The 21,424-nt window shown below is 36.9% G+C and overlaps 1 protein-coding gene across 2 annotated transcripts in view; it reads right to left on the bottom strand.

Moving 5' to 3' along the window:
• LOC107047828 (acetylcholinesterase) overlaps positions 1 to 21,424 on the bottom strand; it is a 110,386-nt gene that overhangs the window by 48,624 nt on the left and 40,338 nt on the right. For both annotated transcript variants that reach the window (XR_001461652.1, XM_015270680.1), the window contains exon 2: positions 3,198 to 3,340. Coding sequence is in view for 1 of the 2 variants with exons in the window: in XM_015270680.1 (XP_015126166.1) it covers positions 3,198 to 3,340 (143 nt within the window). In the remaining variant the exon portion in view is untranslated. The remainder of the gene's footprint in view (positions 1 to 3,197; positions 3,341 to 21,424) is intronic.

Raw genomic sequence — 21,424 nt, 5'->3', positions numbered from 1 at the left:
CCCCCCCCCCCGGCCCTTCCGGAATTGAAGTTTATTTGAAAGCCCGAGAAACGTCTTGCCACTCAGGAGTTGGTGAAAAAATTGGGTCGAGTTAGTCTGGGAAAGAGAGAATGCTCAGAAAATAATCGAAAAGAAGAATTAAAATCCCGGGAAATAAATCCCAGCACGACGGACCAAACAATAACCGATTACGTAGTCACTTTACCGCATACAACTAATTTCCCGCGTCATTCGTACTCGTCCGGTATTTTCTTTCATTTCTCCCATTCATTCGCCGTTTTGTTCCCGAACTGAAATAGAAAAAGCCACACGATCGCCAAAGAAATTGGACGCAACGTGCGCTCAGTGCTCGTTGTTTATTCCTCTTTTCCACTGAAATGTGGAACAAAGCCCTTTGTTTTCAGTTATAGGTGTGTGAGGACGCTGCTGTGATGTAGTGGAAAAACGAGTTGAAAGGGAGAGCCGAAACGACGAAAAAGAGGGAAGAGGGGCACTGTTCTCAACTGCGTATGACTCGTCGTTTCGTCTTGGTGGATGATGAAGGTGAAATTAAAAGATGAATGCATCAGACAGCGGCGGAAGGCAGGCGAGACTGAGGAATTGTTGAGGGCCAAAAGGTCTTCCACCCCTTGTTTCAGTTGTCATCTTGACTTGGGTTTTAACACTGGGGGATGGAAGATGGAGACGCGCTGGTAAAAATTTTGAACTAAAATTTCCGGCAGGAGTCTTGAAAATGGGTAACATTTCCACTGAGAGTTCAAGGAATTTTGTCATTGAAAATTCATAAAGCTGTAAATTTCTGTTTAATTATTCCGGGGGAATTAATCGAAAATCAGGAAATTCAGAGAAATATCTCCTTGATTTACAGATTCCTCGAAAGTTTCAGGGAATTTCTTTGAACATTCTGGGAATTTCAAGAATTTAAAATGAATTCCCTGAAAATTTAAGAGAATTTGGCAGTGAATATTCATTTTCATTTCAAAATTTGTGTAAATTGTGGAATTTTCATTTTCCTGTAGCTAAAAAATGGGACTTTACTTGAATTTTTAGAAAAACTTGAGATTCCACTGACTTTTTTCCCTTAAATCGAATTCAAGGTCGTTTTTCGAAAAATTTAGCCTAATTTTTTTAACAGTGCGTTTTGAATTGCAGAAAAATAAAAAAAGTTGAAGGATTACACAATGAATACTATCGAACTCCTGATAAATAAATGCCATGCATTGCAGTTCAAACATTCTGGATGTCATCCCCATGGAAATAAATTTATATTCTAAAACACATTCTCAAAATATCTTTTTTTCAGGGTGAAATGCACATGAAACTCTATTCGACTTCTATTGAAAAATTCCGCACCTTTTCTTTGTTTTTTTTCGAATGGAAATCTTGCAAATAATAAAATGCGTGAACACAAAGAAAGACAAGTTTTGATTTTCAGGAACATGTCACTGATTTTTAGGAATCTATCATCAATTACTGGTGATACTGGACACTGACTAGAATGATCCTGATCATTAGTGATTTTTTTCACATAAATTTGGAGACAGATTCCTAAAAATGAGGGATATATCCCCGAAAATCATTGACATTACTCTAAAAATAAGTGAAGACGTTCCTGGAAAACTTTTTTCTCCTTGAATTTTTCCTACATAAATTTGTTTGTTTAAATTCTCGGAGATTTTCGACTTGAATTTTCTCCACCTCGATCGGGAAGATGGTTGAGAGAATAAAAATTTGTGGAAAGTAAAAATGAACAAGAGAAGCCTGCGTAAAAGCCGAAAGGTATACGGTAGCAGGAAAATTATGAAATTAGGGAATTTGCACAGAAGAGCTGTGAAATTTTTCCTATGCTCATCCACAAAATTCTTTTCTTCCATAAAATGTAGTCGTCCATGGGGCATATGTGGACCATCTGCAACATACATTTCAATGAACACGGAGGGGAAAAATATGAAAAATGACCGGTAAAATATAGTGAATCGTGGTATATTAGGCCAAATAAGAAAAAGTGATGTAGATAAAGTTGGGGAGAATAACCTCATTTTTCCTTGCTATTTCCTTCACTGTCCCCTTTTATGGCTGATATCCCGCGACTCAGACGAGTCCCTCACATGAGAAGATAATATATACCCATAACGTATGTTCCAAATAATTAGTTTTTCGTGACACTGGAATTATTACTTCATAAACCATCAAAATGTGCAGAGGGAGAATCGGCGGAGAAAAATAACTTTTACTACACGAAAGGTAATCGTTTAATAAAAACTCACACTTTTACGTGACTTATTCGGTAATTTTTCTCCCTGACTGTTTCGTCGTAGAATAGAATACTGAATTATCTATCTTGAAAGTATTCATGAAATGTTCCAAATCGTTAATTTCCAACACATATCATGGATCTGTCGTTCTCAAGCTACCAAATATCAACACAAATTACATTTGAGTATTGACCGCCTCCGACTCGAGAGAAAAACACACTGAGAGAAAAATCTGAAGTTCGATTTAGGGGAGGATGGGGCAAAACGGCCCCCCTTCAATCGTCAATATTTTCCGATTCAATAATCCGATTGGGATGAGTTAGGGCTCGTTTTGAAGAATGAAGAATTATCTTCCAAATGAAGTTGAAACTGGGAATTTTCACAATGTCATTCACAAGTTATTGACAATTGAAGGGGGGCCGTTTTGCCCCACCCTCCCCTACAATAAGAAAATAGTTGAGGCAGTTTTAGTGAACGATACGATTTTTTTCAGTCAAAATTCGTAAACTTGTAATTTCTAGAAGAAATTCCAGAAATTCAAGAATGTACTGGATATACTATGTCATACAGACGAACATCAACGATGCCAGTCGAAAGTGACCACAAAACCAGGAGAAAAGAGGACCTAGCGAAAGAAGGGAGCCACTACCCCAGTAGTAGAAATAACCCTCCCTTTCAACACGCTGTAAAGTGGCTGGGCAATGGTTGGTGTTGCACTCAAGTAAAAGTTTCTTGTACAACTCTCGTGACCAAGCTCATGTCGTGTGGGATTGTATACACTGTGGCCCGTCACCACTGAAGCCCGCACCCCCCTTCACCGTTGGAATTTATGTTCTCCAACGTTTACGGGCTAGGGGCAATGGCAAGCCAACGAATGCTGGGGGTGGGTTTTATTAGTTTTTATTATTGGAAACTTTTGCTGTAAATTATCTTGACACTCACCTGGAATGCTATCGCTTCCCGCTCTACCTCCGACATGTTTTTGAATATCGTGTTTATTATTTGGAGGAATTTATCGCGCTGGAGAAAACTTGGTTGATCCTTATCGAAGTAGTCTATGAAGTCGTAAAGAATAAAATATGTGCCTGGAACAAAAGAAAGGGAAATGTTAATTAAAATGGAATTCAGTGGTTTCAGTGGGGGGAGATATGAAGAGGACTATTAACAAGTGATTTCAGTAACGCGACCGGAAATGTTTATGTGCATTGAAAGAAACGACTTCCTTTCTTGAGTTATTGAGGAACTTTTCACTGAATTCATGAAGAGAAAAACGTGTCTCTGGAGTTCAATCGCAATCAGTGTGTTTGTCTGAACATGATAGAAATATCTACTTTGGAAGTAAGTGGAAAAATCCTTGAGTTGCAGACAACAAAATTAAGAATGTGAAGGAAGGAAATTTGATTTTCGTAAATGAAATTAATTTTCTCGACATGTGGAAAACGTGGTTACCATTGACAGATTTCGGCTATAACCCCTGAAAAATTTCAAAATGTCACATTGTAACTAAAATTTTAGAAAATCTTGTAATTGAAAACTATGAATATTTTGATATCATAGAAAGAAACTATCAATTTCTGCTCAATTATTAATTGAAAATGTATAAAAATGGGAACAATTGAGGTGCATATATTCTTAAATAATCAAGTAACAAGTGTAGAATTCCCGTCTCATGTCCGCCTGAACCTATTTACGTTCACTTGAATTTTATCTCGAACAAGAATTTCCACAGATTGTCCCTTCTAATCGGATTCCATATCACTAAGTTTTTCTATTAATCTCAAATGCACTGTTCTTGCCTCCCCAAATCACTCAATCCCGCCAATTTACCAATTTTATTCTCCTGCACTCACACTGAAAAACTAAAAAATTCTCCTGCGACTGCAACTACCTCCAATGTCTCACTGTCATAGCGCCGTAACACGGAGGCAACACAATAACCAAGAATTTTTCTCGAAAAATATTTTAGAATATTCAACCCAACTGTTTTCCTCGGCGTAAAAATGCCAACGAGTGATCACACCATACTTGTCTCCCTCCATCCAGTTTTCGCCTGAATTTCCAACTCCGAATTTTATGGGATCAGAGAAAAACACTATCTATTTCAACTCAATTATTCATTAAAAATATATAAAAATGGAACAAATGGAAGTGGATATATTCAATAATCAAGTAACGAGTGCAGAATTTCCGTCTCATGTCCGCTTGAACCTATTTACATTCACTTGAATTTTATCTCAAACGATAATTTCCACAGGTTGTCCCTTCTATTCGAATTCAATATCACTAAATTTTTCTATTAATCTCAAATGCACTGTTCTTACACTGATAGAATGATTCATTTATTCCAAACGAGATTCTTTAACTATTAACGAATGGTAGAGTTGAATATGACCAAATAAATATTCGTTAATAGTTAACGAATGGTTCACTTGAATGGCGAAAGTCAAGTCAAACAAGGCTCCTCAAATATATATTCGTTAACTATTAACGAATGAACATTTGGTGAGACCGAATAGACCCTAACCTCCAACCAAAGTCCATTCGTTAACAATAACTAATCCGTTCTATCAGTGTACCTCCCCAAAGCACTCAATCCCGCCAATTTACCAATTTTATTCTCCTGCACTCACACTGAAAAACTAAAAAATTCTCCTGCGACTGCAACTACCTCCAATGTCTCACTGTCATAGCGCCGTAACACGGAGGCAACACAATAACCAAGAATTTTTCTCGAAAAATACTTTAGAATATTCAACCCAACTGTTTTCTTCGGCGTAAAAATGCCAACGAGTGATCACCCCATACTTGTCTTCCTCCATCCACTTTTCGCCTGAATTTCCAACGCCCTCATGTATAACGCGAAAGTTGAACCTTCGAGAGTACGAGTGATGTTGGACGAGTTGGGGGGGTGGGGAAAAAAGGTCGCGAGTGTTCTCCTTTCGCGGAGGAATCTCCAGTGCTCGTTGTTGCAAACTACAACGTCGAGATATTACCGTCGACAAAAATGTCGAGTCATCCACTTTCATTTTTCCATTTCTGTCTTTTGTCCAGGAAATGATGGAGAATTTGAAGAAACGAGTAGAAGAAGAAGTAACAAGACAAATAATGATCACTCGTTTCCTCGAAAGCATTTACGATGTTGAGACAAGACTTTGCACTCGGTATCATCAGATTGACTTGACATTTATGAAAGGATAACCTGACGCCCCTCAATCAGTTGGAGTTGAGTTGCAGAACAGTCTGATCATTGCAACTTTCAGATTCTTATCGATTAAGCCGCCAGACGGGCAATCGATCGCTTCAGTTCCGCCCAAACGCCCACAAACTACTTCGTTCTTCACTGAGATAGACAGAGAGATTGCGGGGTTGTTACAATTCCAATGAATTCTATCAACTCGTCCGCTGAACTCGTGCAATCGACATTCTTCAGCTCCAACTTATTACCCGCGGATCAACAATGACATTCTTTCCAACTTTTCAACAAAGCCGAGAGAGAAAAAACACTGGATTTTCTGGGTTAAGAATTACCGTTTTAATCTCGCGATTTTAATCAGAAGAAAATTTATTTCGTCTACATGTTTCTTAATTAACAATGTTTCCACGAATGAAATATTTAGATNCCCCCCGGATCAACAATGACATTCTTTCCAACTTTTCAACAAAGCCGAGAGAGAAAAAAAATCAGGATTGTCTGGGTTAAGAATTACCGTTTTAATCTCGCGATTTTAATTAGAAGAAAATTTATTTCGTTTAGATGTTTCTCAATTGATAATGTCCCAATGAATGGAATTCATTCAATTTTGAAAATTAAATAAATTTTATTTATTTAATTATTTAGATAAATACTCGGAGGAATTATTCAGTTGACTTCATTAAACTATCATAATAATTCGTAATAAAGTTTTTACTGAAACTGGAACTTGATGTCACATTAAAAAGTTTCTTCAGTGAAATAAATATATAAAGTCATGAATTTCCAATAAAGATATTATTAAAGTGAATAGATGAATGTGAAATGAAGAGTTTTATTCGATTCAATTGCATCATTTCCTTGGAAATAAACATCCTATTTATTTTACACTGAATATCCATTTAATTTGTATGTTCAGTTGCACCCAAACGCCCCCGAACTTCTTCATTCTTCACTGAGTTAGACAGAGAGGTTGCGGGGTTGTTACAATCCCAATGAATTCCATCAACTCCTCCAGTGAACTCGTGCAATCGAAATTGTTCAACCCCACCTTACTCCCCCAGAATCAACAATGACATGCTTTCCAACTTTTCAACAAAGCCGAGAGAGAAAAAAGAAAAAAGAGAGAAAAAAGAACTTTTTCTATGTTAGAGTTACCGTTGTAACCTAGCGATTTTAATTAGAAGAAAATTTATTTCGTTTAGATGTTTTTTAATTGATAATGGTTTAAAAATTTTTTTTTAGTTGATAATGATAACAAATTTATTAACATTTTATAATTCTTCATATGGAGCACAACTCGATCATTCATTTGAATCTATACAGGATTTGTTCGGAATGAGTGAATTATTCATTTCTTCATAATTTAAACATTTCTTCATTAAAAGAATGCATAAAATCATGGATTCCCAATGTATTAAGGATAAAATATTATGAATATTATAAACGAATGTTTCCTTGACCCGAATAAAGACTTCCTAACTTAGAAATGCAATAATTATTTAGATGGCGACAGTAATTAATTCATTAACATTCTAATCTCGCGTTTCTAATCACAAGAAAATTGCTTTCGTTTAGGTGTTTTTTAATTGATAATAGCATATTATGAACATTTTATAATTTTTCATTTGGATCACAAATGAACGGTTCATTTGAATCTATAGAGGATTTGTTCGGAATGAGTGAATTATTCATTTCACATAATTAAAACATTTCTTCATTGAAAAAAATATATAAAATCATGAATCCCCATGTTTCAATTATAAAATATTATGAATATAATAACTGAATGTTTCTTTGACCCGAAAAAAGACTTCCTAACTCAGAAATGCAATAATTATTTCGATGGCGAAGGTAATTAATTCATCAACATTCTAATAGAGGATTCGTTTGAACTGAGTGAATTAATCGTTCATAAAATTAAAACATTTTTCCATCGAAATGAGCACATGAATTTCAAATAAAATTTTTATTCTATTTAAATGCATTGTTTCTCTGGATAAAACCTACTATTATCTCACATTGAATGTCCATCTCCCCCGGACGAACTCCATGATTCATTCAGTTGAACCCACATCTGATGTAGCACCAGACAACCTTGCCGCATAATGCACGAATAACCCCATTAAATAATTTCACCCATGAGTATTATTAAAATTCCATATCTTTGATTAATCGCCCGTGGGAAAATCCGAATCCATCAGTCTGGAGCGCTGATAACACATGAAAACACCAGTGAATGCAGGGAAAATAAACTCTGAAACATGTACGCTTTTTTTCAAACAGAAGCGTACATCAGCTCTTTGAAAACTCTTGGCATGCGCCAACGTATACACATTTCTCTTTTTCAGTTTTGTCTGTTTGTCGCGACGAGAGAAACTAAAGCACGTCATGCGCTGTGCTTTTTGACAGGGGGATTATCGACCCTGAGGGCTATTTCGCACTCAAATTGGCGGAGTTTCCTTTGTTGCAGGGGCTTCGATGTTACTTAACTCGTTGAACCCGTTCACTGAGAAAAATATAATTCTTCTGACTATATTCCATCACCATCGAATTATAGTCAAAAAGTCCTCAACAATTTTTCATGGGTTACGGTAACTATGGCCGGAGAAGTAATTACTACAATGGAATGTAGTCATTGCAACTATTTTATAGTTCTCCTCACGATAGATTTGTCGTGGTTACTTTTGAACTTTGGTTAGTTTAACTGCATTTTGATTTGCAAAAATAACGCTCGGCCAGCTTCATTTTGTGCAGGTGAGCCCGAACCATTCGTCAACTATTAACGAATATTCATTCGGTCATATTCAACTCTACCATTTGTTAATAGTTAACGAATCTCGTTTGGAATAAATGAATCAGTCTATCAGTGTATACGGGAGAAGTCTCAAGAAGCCCCAACTTGGCGATTAAAATGTGAATTGTCGACAGAGCACTCCAGCGATGATGTACCCTTGATGGCTTTGTTCATGATGGGGTCGATTGAAACATGGTCTGCTGTGACTCCTCCCTGTATGATCGATGACAACCCGGCAGCTCCCTGCTGGGCATCCGCCGTCCACAGAGTCCCGCAAGAGACAATATTCGATGGTTGAGCATCTCTCCAAACCCCCTTCAAACCCAACAACTCTGTTCTGGACATTAATTTCAATTTATTCTCGTAAAGGAAACAGCCTCACTTCCATGAAAGCTTTCTGTGGGAACTAATTGATTGAACGATGAGCCACTCGACGTAAGAGAGCGTCTGGTCTGTGGGAACTGGCGAATTGACCGGAGACAATGGAGCAGGCCTCGGCCAATAACAACAGGTGATTCGATAGATTGAACCCCGTCACTCTACGCACAGAAAAACCTAAAGGTAAATTACGTTTTGATAAACGTAATTTACGCTTAACGTCAATGTGATGTCTGGTGGCTTTTTTCCGTCAGGAAAATCGGAATTCAAATATGAATATTCGGTGATAAATTGCATTGAATTTCCAGTGAAATCTGAAATTTCATCGTTTTTTCCCTCCTAAATCGCATTCAAAGTCACTATCCTGAAAATTCAAGAATATATTTACCACAATTTTCTAGTTTTCTATTCATTTTTAGGGAAAAATGAAACGGAAATTTATAGTTTTATTTGATTTTTCCTCGAGATTCTGAATTTTCAATGACAATATTTTGTGAAATTTCATTGGAATTGTAACACGATAAAAATTGCCGGAATTTGGCACAGAAAATTCAGACAAAAATTTTTAACACTATAAACAAAGCGTCTTTTATGTTTATCAAAACATGAATTGCGTTTATCAAAAGGTAAATTACGTTTATCTAAAATACGAAAAAATCATCGTAATTTACGGCAACTTTGAGAGTAATTTACGATTTATAATCGTCGTAATTTACGACTTCGCAATCGTCAATTACGCCTATAATCATCGCAAATTACGTTTATGTAATCGTAATTTACGGGGATTTTGAGCGTAATTTACGCTTGAACTTCAAGCGTAAAATACGTTTCGGAAAGCGAAAAAGACGACTTCTTAAACGTAATTTAGGTTTTTCTGTGTGTAGCCACTGATGAATTCCGGGATTAGAATTTTTAATTAAAATTCTGGGTGTCGGTATTCAGGGAGTTCCTTTTGAAGACCTTCGAGGGGTATCTGGCAGGTAAATCAGGGCTTGTTGACTGTGTTGTTTCTAGATACTCTGGCCCATCTATGGCTTCTGGTTTCCAAATGCTTCCGGCAAACTATCGGCATCATTAGGGGAGATGGTCACCCACGGCTGCTTGTGTCTGTTATCGCAGCATGTGCACCGTAAGACTTTGTTACAAATGCGGGCTCGGGATACAACGGCTTGATAATGTACACCCGACTATATGCTGACCGGAAGTTTCAATTTCCAGGGCAAAACTGAGAGAGAGAGAGAGAGAGAGAGAGAGAGAGAGAGAGAGAGAGAGAGAGAGGTCATAATTTGAATATTTAAGACGGGTTTTTATGTAGCAGATTTTAGTATTGCGTGTCTACTACATGACGCGTGCAATGCAGTGAATTATTCAATTATGTACAGTGCACTGTTGACATTTTTCGGCCGAATTAACGGTACTTTTTTTGGAAATTTTCATCACGTGAAATTCGTCATTGGAGATTCTCAATTTTATGAGAGAATTAATGGGATCTGTGTTAAGCTTATTATTTCATGACAATTGATAGAAATGAGGATAATTACGGTAAATCATTTTGCTTTCGTCCTTTCGTCAGTAAAGTATAAAATAAAACCACCTAAAATCTCAAACACGAACAAAACGCTACACTGTTGAATAAAATTGACTGAATTTTCTGGAAAAACGCCACCTTGAATTCTATTTAAGGGGAAACGGAACCCCTGCGTTTATATGAATCTTTAGAATTGTGTTTTCTCCTGCAATTATTATTTTTTATTCATTAAACTACTTCATTGACTCAACAATGCGATAATCGAGTCGATAAAGTAATTTCATAGATAGAAATTGATAATTCTAGGAGAAAACATAATTCTAAGATTTGATAAAGGGGTTCCGTCTCCCTTTAAGGGGAAAAAGTCAATGGAATTTCAAGTTTCTCTGAAAATTCAAGTCAAGTCCCGTTTTTTTAGCGGCGGGAAGATGGAAATTTTACAATTCACATGAATTTTCAAGTAAAATTGAATATTCACTGCCAATTTCCCTTGAATTTTCAGGAGGTTTTTAGGAAATTCTCTGAAAATTCTGAGGAATCTGGAATTTAAGGAGAGACACGCATGAAAAAATTCTATAGAAACCGTAGCGAATTCGCTAGAAAATTCTATTGGAATTCTATTGGAAAATTCTACTTGTTTTTTTGCGCTGATTCTATTGCATATTTGATAAGAAAAAGTCAAGATATTTTGAATTTCTGTTCGAATCTTTCTCTTGAGATTTTTTCCATTGGACTTATTGGGCCCAAATTTTTCAAGTTTTTTCCGCTGAATGTTGTTTTGTGTTGCATTACAGAATCCGAGTGGAAAGAACTTAGAAAATTAATTCCCAAGCATTTTTGCATATAAAATCTCAGGAGAAAAAGTCAAACAGAAATTTGAAATCTATTGACTTTTTCTTATCGAAAATCCAATCAGCGCAAAAACAAACAGAATTTTGCAATAGAATTCCAATAGAAATCCTGTCGAAACCCCGTTGAATTCCCATAGAATTCCAATAGAATTTTCTAGCGAATTCGCTAGGTTTTCTATTGACTTGTTTCAAACGTGGATTTCTCTGAATTCTCCTAATTTTTCACTAATTTTTCCAGAATAATTAAACTGAAATTTACAGTGCCCACGGTTTTCTCCATAAAATTATGAATTTCCAGTGACAAGCTTCCTTGAAATGTCAGTGCAAATGTAGCTTGCTAAAAATTCCGAGACCCAAAAAACTCTGAAGTAAGATGATAAAATCTCAATCACCGGGTATTTTCAAAGGTACGGAAATATGCCCCCCCCCCCCTCCCATCTGCACCGAAATTCATAATTTGTCCCGCCTGAATACGATGCGCGATATTATTAGGGGTATTATACCGTCAATAATGGCTTCCATCATTCTGGATTGGATAATCTCCCAAACCGCCGTGTGCCACCGAATGTATTTTGCGGAGGGGAGCTGGCATAATAGACGAGTTCCAAGGCCCAATTAAACCTTCCAGGCCAATTAGAGTATATTACCGCATAGGAAACGATGGCTCGTTTATACAATATTCCGAAGCCGCAAATAGCAATAAATGGATCGCAGTTGCTGAACGCTTCACCCTCTTAGATAATTCAGTGAGCATTATCCTATGTCTGCAGTGGTCAGTGAATTTACCTCTGAGGTATCACGCTGAAGAATATCCCTCGTACTAAAGAACCACTAGAGAAACAGCAATTGCTAGGAATTCTCCCTCGACTCTTCATTCGCTTTCATTTTCAGGAATCAGCACCAATCATTATTTTCGTAATATTTTTGTAATATTATGAGAAGTTGCAGCTTACAATAATTAAGGTTTACTTGTCTTCATTGAAATTTGAAAAATAATAAAATAATTGATAAGTATGAATTTAGAAGAAATGTTATGTAATTGACGTTATCTAAGTATTAAGGCGAGGAGGAAGCCTACATAGGTGTAAAATAAAGAAAACGTTTGTGACACCAAAGAGATGAATAAATTAAAATTAAAAAATACTATTTCAAATATTTATGGCTAAGGCCCGGTTGCACCAGCTTTGGGCAACGAAAAATCACGGAACTGACAATTCGCTCGCCCATTGCGGAATTGACTCAGAAAATTTAAGTGACGGTATCGTAATTTTTCACAGGAAATTCAGATGAAAAATACGGAACGCTCTGGAAAAATTCCGTGACAGTTCCGTAAAATTTCCTACAACCACATTTCGCTGCGGAGTTACGGAAAAGATACGTAATTTTTACTGACTATTTCTCTCCGTGTGGATTATTTACTCGGGAGAGTATCTCAAATTTATCCCAGGAACAAAAAATAAAATTTAATCCCAAGGTTAAATCAGTGTTAATTCAAATGGGGCTACAGGATAAATAAAAAATTGTACTTCGGGTCAAATTTTAAAAACTTATGACCCCTACGATATAATTGATCCCGAGGATAAATTTTACCATGGGGTTTATTTGGATAACAGGGCTTGGCGCAACCGGGCCTTAGCAATTTAAAAATTGTTGGATAAGTAACCAGTTAACTAATACAAAATTTAGCTCAATTTAGAATTGATGATTGTACCGATGTCTGCTCATTTTACAACATTTTTATACACTCTTTCGTCGGGTAAATATGCATGGCTGATAAGTGCAATTTCAGCGAGACCCCGGGGAAGACCCAGAGAAGCGGAAGGCGCGGTGGAGAGAGGAAACTCACAGCTAGCGCTGTAATATTTCTAAATTCAATCTGCTAGCCGGATTGAACGAGCTCGTACAATGTGTATAAAGGGGAGAGGACGAATGGTGAATTTTATGATTCAAACTTTACGACAACTTCCTTACACAAGCGTTTCACAATCTTACGCGTGAAGAATTCACCCCGGGACAGCAGTATACTGAAGCACCACGTGACCAATGCCGGCTAATCCGAATAAACACCCCTACCCCGGGTATTAACACGGCTACACGGAGAGAAATTATCTAGAAAAATTCTAGTACGAATACTGGAAAAAATTACAATCCACCGGCTGTGAAAAATTTCTGTGAATTTTTCCCTGTATTTCAGTGAAAAATTCACATTCTCTCCAATAAAATTTCTAGTGCCGGCATTGGAATTTTTTCCTGGCCGCCACTTTGCGCCTCTTTTTCCGTGCTAGCAGTAGAATTTTTCTAAAAAATTTCTCTTCGTGTAGAAAAAACCGCGTTGGAATTTTTTGTCTGCACTGTTTCATTTTCAATTTTTATTTCGTAGACTGGGTCTCTAATGAATTACAATGGAATTAATTATAATGCAATTGATTGATTACGTTACGAGGCAAACATATGGCGGGAAATGGGGGCAATAACTAAATGATATGAGGATGTAGTTTTTATTCCATTATATTTTTAGTGGTTTGCGCACTTATTATTTGCAAATTACTTGAATTTTCAATCCACCCCCGAATTGAATTGCAAGAACTTTCAGGAAGCAATTGAAAATGCAAGAATATAGGGGAGGGTCGGACAAAATGGGACGTGTTGAGATCTTTTCCAATTGTCAATGTCTTTATTTATAAATAGAGAAATAGAGAAGATAACCAAACGTCCCATTTTGCCCGACTCTCCCCTATTTACCTGGATTTTCCTAATTGTTAGGAATTTTAATGGAAGGATTCGGTGAAATTCCTTGAAACTTCAGTGAAACTGTCACTCTATCGAAATTGTCAACAGTTTTAATTTTCTGTTTTGAATCCATTGAGGATAAAATCAACTGAGGAGTGACTTTTAATTTGAATGTTATGACGTTCATTTGTCAATATTCATTCATTTATTATTTGAAAGGTTCTTAAATTTTTAATCAAACCATGAATATCCGAATTACGCTTAAATCTTAATTAATTGAAAGTTCGAAAATATATGTACCTGGATTTTCCGAATTTTTAGGAATTTTAATGGAAGAATTCGGTGAAATTCGTTGAAACTTCACTGAAACTGTCACTCTATCAAATTTGTCAACAGTTTTAATTTTCTGTTTCGAATCCATTAAGAATGAAATCAATTGAGGAGTGACTTTTAATTTGAATGTTATGAGGTCCATTTGTCAATATTCATTCATTTATTATTTGCAAGTTAATTGAATTTTCAATCATACCACGAATATCCGAATTACGCTTAACTCTTAATTAATTGAAAATTCGAGAACATATGTACCTGGATTTTTAAGACTTTTCAGAAGAATTTGATAAAATCCCTTGAAATTTCAGTGAAACTGTCACGCTATCAAAATTTTTAACAGTTTTAATGTTCTGTTTGTTGTATTGCGAGGTCCATTGGTCAACAATTAATACACAGCCCATTTAAAAGAGCAGTGGTCTAAGAAGGAACGCCATGTTTCAAAATTAACTGAAGGATTCATCGTGACAGATGTATTCAACTCAACATATTGCTGTCAACTACATCATTCTTCAACCACCAAGAAATATTCATTCGGTCATATTAAACTCTACCATTCGGTAATCGTTAACAAACCCTGTTTATTATGAATGTACCGATCTATTAGCGTGTGTACAAAACTAAGAATATAAACCAGAAATAGAAGAAGAAGAAGAATTGTACCCGAAACTAGCAAATGCCTAAGCGTTTCCCACCCCTAAATCCAATTCAACGTCACTCTCCCAAGAATTACAGCAAGACTCTTCCTGAAACTCCCCTTTTTTTCTTCGAGTGTAGATAAAAATATCCACTTGATGCGAGATAAACTATCCCCTCACTTCAATGCTAATTGACGAGATTAATCGTCTGCGCTTGCTTAAGCAGAAGAAGAAGGGCAAAGAATTTTTCCAGAGTAGAACAACTTAATTATGAAAGATCGAGACGTGCTCGGAATCTGGTGAGATAGAGGGGCAAAAAACGTGTGCCGGGAGAGTTTCTAGTCAAGTTGAGAGGGGGAAAAAATAAATCATTGGGTGCTGGTACAACGGTCACAGTCTCTCTCAATCTCTCTCTCTCTCCAATTTTTTTTTGTATCTCCACCACCCGGGATTTTCTCTCTTTCAGTGGAGTGGCCCGCGCCCTTCATCTTCCCCCTTGCTCACCGAACCAACAAGCCGAGGCAACACCGAGGTGGATGGTCAGGGTGAGGGTAAAGCCAGCGAAGCACGACCTCACCTGCCTACCCACTCCAACAAAACCCCCAGGCTACACCGGCCTCTATCGATTCGACACCAGCAACTTGTTGGCTAGCTCCGCATCTCACTGCCGGCTTCCACCCGACCATTTTTTCCCCTCCCTCTGCCACTCGTTTCTCCTTCTTTTTCCCCTTCCGACTTCTTGTCATTTGTTTTTTTCCTTCCATTCCTGTTTTCCTTTCCCTCCTTTTTTATTCTCATCGTTGCACGTTACAGGCGTTTCCTTGCGTCGACGAAAAAATAGATTGAAAGGAAACTCACATTCAATGGCTGACACACACGAGACGCCTATTACTGGGGGAATATCGAATTGGCCAGGGGGGTTAACCACAATCGTTGTTGGAGCCGTCGAAGCGATTTACTCAATCGTCCGGCAGCTCAGCCATCGGTGAAATTCATCGATCGGAAATCGGGGCATTTTCAACTTTAAGGGGAAGGCTGGTAACACTCGGCTGGAGTTTTGATCTTTAGGGGTGGAGGGCGTGGGCTGCAGGGATTTTCGTTTTTGGGTGGGGAAGCCACGTATGAAAAAATCGTATGGAAATTTTCTATACGGATTGCGTACACACTGAGAGAAAAATATGATTCTGCTGACTATATTCCATCACCATCGAATTATAGTCAAAAAGTCTGCAACAATTTTTCACAGGTTACGGTAACTATGGCCGGAGAAGTAATTACTACAATGGAATGTACTCATTGCAACTAGTTTATAGGTCTCCTCACGATAGATTTGTCATGATTACTTTTGAACTTTGGTTAGTTTAACTCCATTTTGATTTGCAAAAATTACGCTTGTGAAGTTACTATAAAGTTATGTGCCGCATACAAAAAAAAATCGTATCGTTCACCAAAACTGCCTCAACTATTTTCTTATTGTAAATCGAACTTCAGGTTTTTCTGTCAGTGCAGAAATTCTGTAGGATTCTATAGGATTCCGTATATGATATTCCGATATTTCTATCCGAATATTTTCTATACAAATTATTTCTATACGTAAATTTTTACAGAAATTTTTGTTTTCATACGTAAGATGTCTAAACGCTCCAGATAAAAGCGTCAGAGAAAAACGAGAAATGTCGCAACTCCATACGAAATGTTTTTATACATGTGGCAGTGGCTCGTATAGGATCAAACCTATAGAAATCGTATAGAAATAATTTGTATAAAAAATATCCGTATAGAAATAACCGAATATCATATACGAAAATCCTATAGAAATTCTATAGTCAATCCGCATAGAAAATTTCTATACGATTTTTCATACGTGAGGGCACGTGGAGGCGATCGAAGGTCACGATTTGAAATCACTAGACTGAAATTTCAGAGATTTTGGAATTTTGTTTGGGGTTTCTGGTCGGGAATTTCGTTTCTGAAGTGAAAATGGTGATATTATTTTAGTCGGAAAAATTTTATAGAACGCATACAGAACGACAACGCATGAACGTTATGTACAGAAAAAGAAATTTATGTACTAAGGGACATAAATTATTATTATTATTATTACAGAACGACAACGCGACGTTTGCTTGGGGCAACACATGATAATTGAAACAATCGGTTTTTTCAATATCGTATTCTTTATTTATTCCATTAGCATCACCTATGGGAATGAATAACATTATAAAGTATAGCAGCTTCTGTTAGTTGATAGCGTCAAATAATACAGTATTTTTTAAACACGAATACAATATAACTTGGCAAGGTTCGGTGACTGAAAACTTTCCACTTATTTTTTTATAGAGGAACCTTTTGAGAAAAAACATCAATTTCCAATGCATCGCGACTTCACACATATTTTTTCTGATCGATTCAATCAAACATCACTCGATAAGTGAATGACACAATAGTTGAAGGCCCTGGGGCATCAGCCAGTTACAAGCTCGCTTTTGGTGCAAAAAATTCTGCTACCAATAAAGCGATAAAAAATATTCTAATTCTCATTAAATTCATTCCGTTTTTCAGAGAGAGGAACAATTTTCGATTTTCAGGAACATGTCACTTATTTTTAGGAGTTTATCTCAATTATTGGTGGTACTGGACACCGATTAGGATAAGTCTGACCATCAGCGATTTTTATCACTGAAATTTGGTGACAGTCCTATCCTATTCTAAAAAGAACATACACTTAAAGTCGGTAACTATCGATATCTCGCAAGTCTGTCACGCTTATTCCTCATTGGTTCGAGTCATCTGAGGCGGCAAATTTAATTCATGATTAATTTAATTTTGAGATTTTCAATTATGATTATTACAATTACAGCGCGCTGTAGCGCGCGTTCGGTCTCGTTCTAAAAAGAACATACACCGTAAGCTGTAGCGTACCACTCATTCCTCGAATTTCACTGGTCGAACATTCCGATCCGCTCGCACGTGTTCGACTTCGGTCCGCTTTCGGTTTTCGTGTCACGATTTGTCTTCAACACGCGCGCTCAAGCGCGCAATCCATCTCGTTTTTTAAAATTTGAGATGAGTTCCTAAAAATTAGGGACAATTATTGATATTACAGGAAATTATTGATAATGTTTCGAAAAATAACGACAAAGTTACTGAATTCCAGAATTTTGCAAGCATTGAGTTATAAAATTGTCAGCAGTAATACCCCAAGAGCTGCAAAATTATCAGGTATTTCCGGATAGCTTCGTTGCAAACAAATGAGGGTGTCAAGTTTTGCAGGTTAAAAAATCCCGAGCGCTTGCGCGAGGGTGCAAGTCAATTTTGACTATTGACCAGTTTTCAACGAATATCTCAGAATCTAAGGGAGATAGTAAAATTTTCCTCATAACCTTTTTTGTAGAGACGATTAAGAGCTCCAACAAAGGTAATTACGAAAATTTCGCTATCCCCCTTAGATTCGGAAATATTCCTCAAAAACTCAACTGGGAGATAAGTCGACTTAAACCGTTTTACCACTGCGCTATTGAATTCAACCTCACAACATCGAACATTGAGTGAAATTTCAAGAAATTTGTGACAGTGTAGTGAATTCCGAAAAATTGGAGATGTATGTTTAAAAATTAGGGATGGATCGCTGAAGATCAGTGACATGTCTCTGAAAATCAATTTTTTTCCTCTGTGGTTTACGATTTCTCGAGGCAATTCCTGGAAGGCCGCTGCGCTGCACAATTGCTAGACTTCAAGGGTAATTTAAACATGAGTTTGAATAGGTCTATTGATCGCTGAAATTGATGGGCCGGAAACCTGTAAATTTTGCCATCTTAAGTAGACGGAAGGCAACATCTGTATTGGACGGTGTATTCTTGGATAAAATACCCCTTTGTTTGGAGGATTGGCCTCGGATTTGATCGAGCATAACTGACCCTGAGTTTTTGTTACGGTTGAGGGGACTGCAAGGAGCACTTAGACTCTCCAACCTGCCACTCTGGAGTTATCATAAGGAGGATACTCGAGGGGGAGAAATTCATGAAATTCTCGAGTGAGCTGCATTGTATATTCTTCATTCCCCGAGAGGTAAGCTGGATGAACTTGATGGTCCTGACGAGCTGGTGGGGTACAGAATTTTCGTTAAGGACCAGCTTGGAATGAAGGAAAATACAAAGTTTTGAGATCCAGAGCTTTGTGGAGCGAAGAATTGGTGATGACTGTGGAAAAATAAAGAGGATAGAAAAATATTCCTGGGATGCCACTCTTTGTTATAATGAATCGGGTGGGGGTGGGATTTACTTCAGGGTTGCCGAGGTATCGTTGAATTTCATTCTTCCGTTGAGCTTCAAGACGAAGCGAAGCGAAATGAAGTGCCACCACGCTCGATGAGGATTCATCCATTAGGTACAATGGGAGGAAAACTCATCACTTTTATTCTTGTTCGTTTGTTTTTCCTCCTGTTTTTGTAATATGGAAAAACTTGCATGGTTAAAAGCCGAAGCGTCGTGAGGCACAAACGGACGGTATAAAGCATTCTCAACGGTGTTTCAACTACGCCGGGCGGAGGGGCGGGGGGGCTTTTTCTCTTCGGCATTATTTACAGCCGTTGAACGCGCATTTCATCGATCCGTCTGCCATCGTATCCCCCAGGTAGACTGTTACTATCACAACCAATCGTCAATTCTTCTTTTCATATTGAGGAGAAAAATTTTTCATGCCAGTTTATACTCTGGTGAATACGTTCACCTTTGGTGAGGGAAATACCGGCGCTTGTGTCAAAGTGTTATCATAAGTTGTGGGGATTCAATTCGGTGTTGGTTGAAGGAATTTTTAGAAAGTCATGGTCATGCGAGTAGATGAGAGGACATCAATAACTGACTAACACATTGGAATTCATCGCTGTTTTAGAAAATTATCGTCTTAAAAAAAGAATGTACCGTTTTTTGTCGGCAATCTATTCCGCCATGCTTGACTTAGGATTATTTCCATCTTATTTCATTCCATATTTTATTAACAAAAATATATAGGGGAGGGTGGGGCAAAACGGCCCCCCTTCAATTGTCAATAACTTGTGAATGGCATTGTGAAAATTCTCAGTTTCAACTTCATTTTGAAGATAATTTTTCATTCTTCAAAACGAGCTCTAACTCATCCCAATCGGATTATTGAATCGGAAAATATTGACAATTGAAGGGGGACCGTTTTGCCCCATCCTCCCCTATGTAAGTAGGAGAAAATTAAAAAAAATTTTTTTAGAAAAAAATATCTTGATTTTATTCATCTCCACTTCCAATAACACAAGCGGAATTGAAGTGGAATTCAATGCTTAATTAATTCATGATACAGTCCTTTGAAATATGATAAAATATAGAAACAATGTCATACACTGTAAAAATTTTTGTGTTAAATTGACACTGAGCGGTGTTCCAAGAAGTCCATGCCGGATATTTTACCGCGTATAATCGTTCCATTCCTTCTCCTCATCCTGTTAGAACTTGCATTATTTCCAAAAATTCGTTACTCTTAAAAACAATATGAACAACACGGAGAGAATTTTTATAGAAAAATTCTAGTACGAGTACTGGAAAAAAGTACAATCCAGTGGCTGTGAAAAATTCTAGTGCTGTTAAGGTAAAATTTCTTGGTATTTTTGTGAAATTTTCACAGAAATACGGGGAAAAATTCACCTTTTCCCCAATTTAATTTCTAATGCTCTTTTCCCGTGCTAGCACTAGAATTTTTCTAAAAAATTTCTCTCCGTGAATGAATGAATATTAGTCATTTGTGATAATTACTTAGCTTAGCCTGAAACCACATTTACATTTACATTTCATGCGCGCGCGACCTTTCCCTGGTACAGAGAAAAAAGTTGAACCTTTTCTTTATAATTACACTGTTAGGAAAAAAAAGAAATTTAATGGACAGTTGACTACCAATTTTCAGGACAGCGGTACTGAATGGTATTTAGGGGAAAAATCATGAAATTTCAAGTTTCACTAAAAATTCAAGAATATATTCACCAGAATTTTCTGGTTTTCTATTTATTTTCAGGAAAAAATGGAACAGAAATTTACAGTTCTGTTTGATTTTTCCACAAAGTTCTGAATTTTCAATGACAAAATTTCCTGAAATTTCAGTAGAATTGGAACACGATAAAAATTTCCGCAAAATTCAGACAAAAATTTTTGACAGTGTATCTGTAAAATTGCGCAAATTTTACTATGCATGAAGGTAATCGTGCAGAGAAATGCCAAATCAATAAAATACTTCTTTTGGAGGATATCTCACGAATCGTTCGGCACAAAAAAACACATCTACGAATGCAAAAATTACTGTTCCCTGTACAGTAAAATTTCTCAACGCGTTTGGTACGAAAACATTCTCCACTACAGAAAAATTTCTACACATCTGTGAATTATTACGCAATATCGAGCAGTTAATTACGTACAGTGAAAGAATCGTTGATGAGATTACAGTGCCATCACAAATTACAATTTGCGAATTGCAATGACAAATTACTTCGTTTATACAGAAAAAAAACAATTCTTTGAATATGAATGGAAACATAAATGTTATCAAAATTTTGTAATTGAATGGAGCATGAAAAATTAATCAGCCTTTGAATGACAATATTCTCTTTATCTAGACTAACTCAATGTTACAGATTATCGGATAACTGTTGGAAACACTGGGTCGCACCGACTCTCTCTCGCTGATGTAATGGCTTTCCGAACAGCCTCGGGGT

The sequence above is a fragment of the Diachasma alloeum genome, unplaced genomic scaffold, assembly GCF_001412515.2.
Source record: "Diachasma alloeum isolate Michigan unplaced genomic scaffold, Dall2.0 Dall_scaffold_78908, whole genome shotgun sequence".
NCBI lineage: Eukaryota > Metazoa > Arthropoda > Insecta > Hymenoptera > Braconidae > Diachasma > Diachasma alloeum.
The sequence above is the reverse complement of the archived record's forward strand: the minus strand, read 5'-3'. Positions and strand labels throughout refer to the sequence as shown.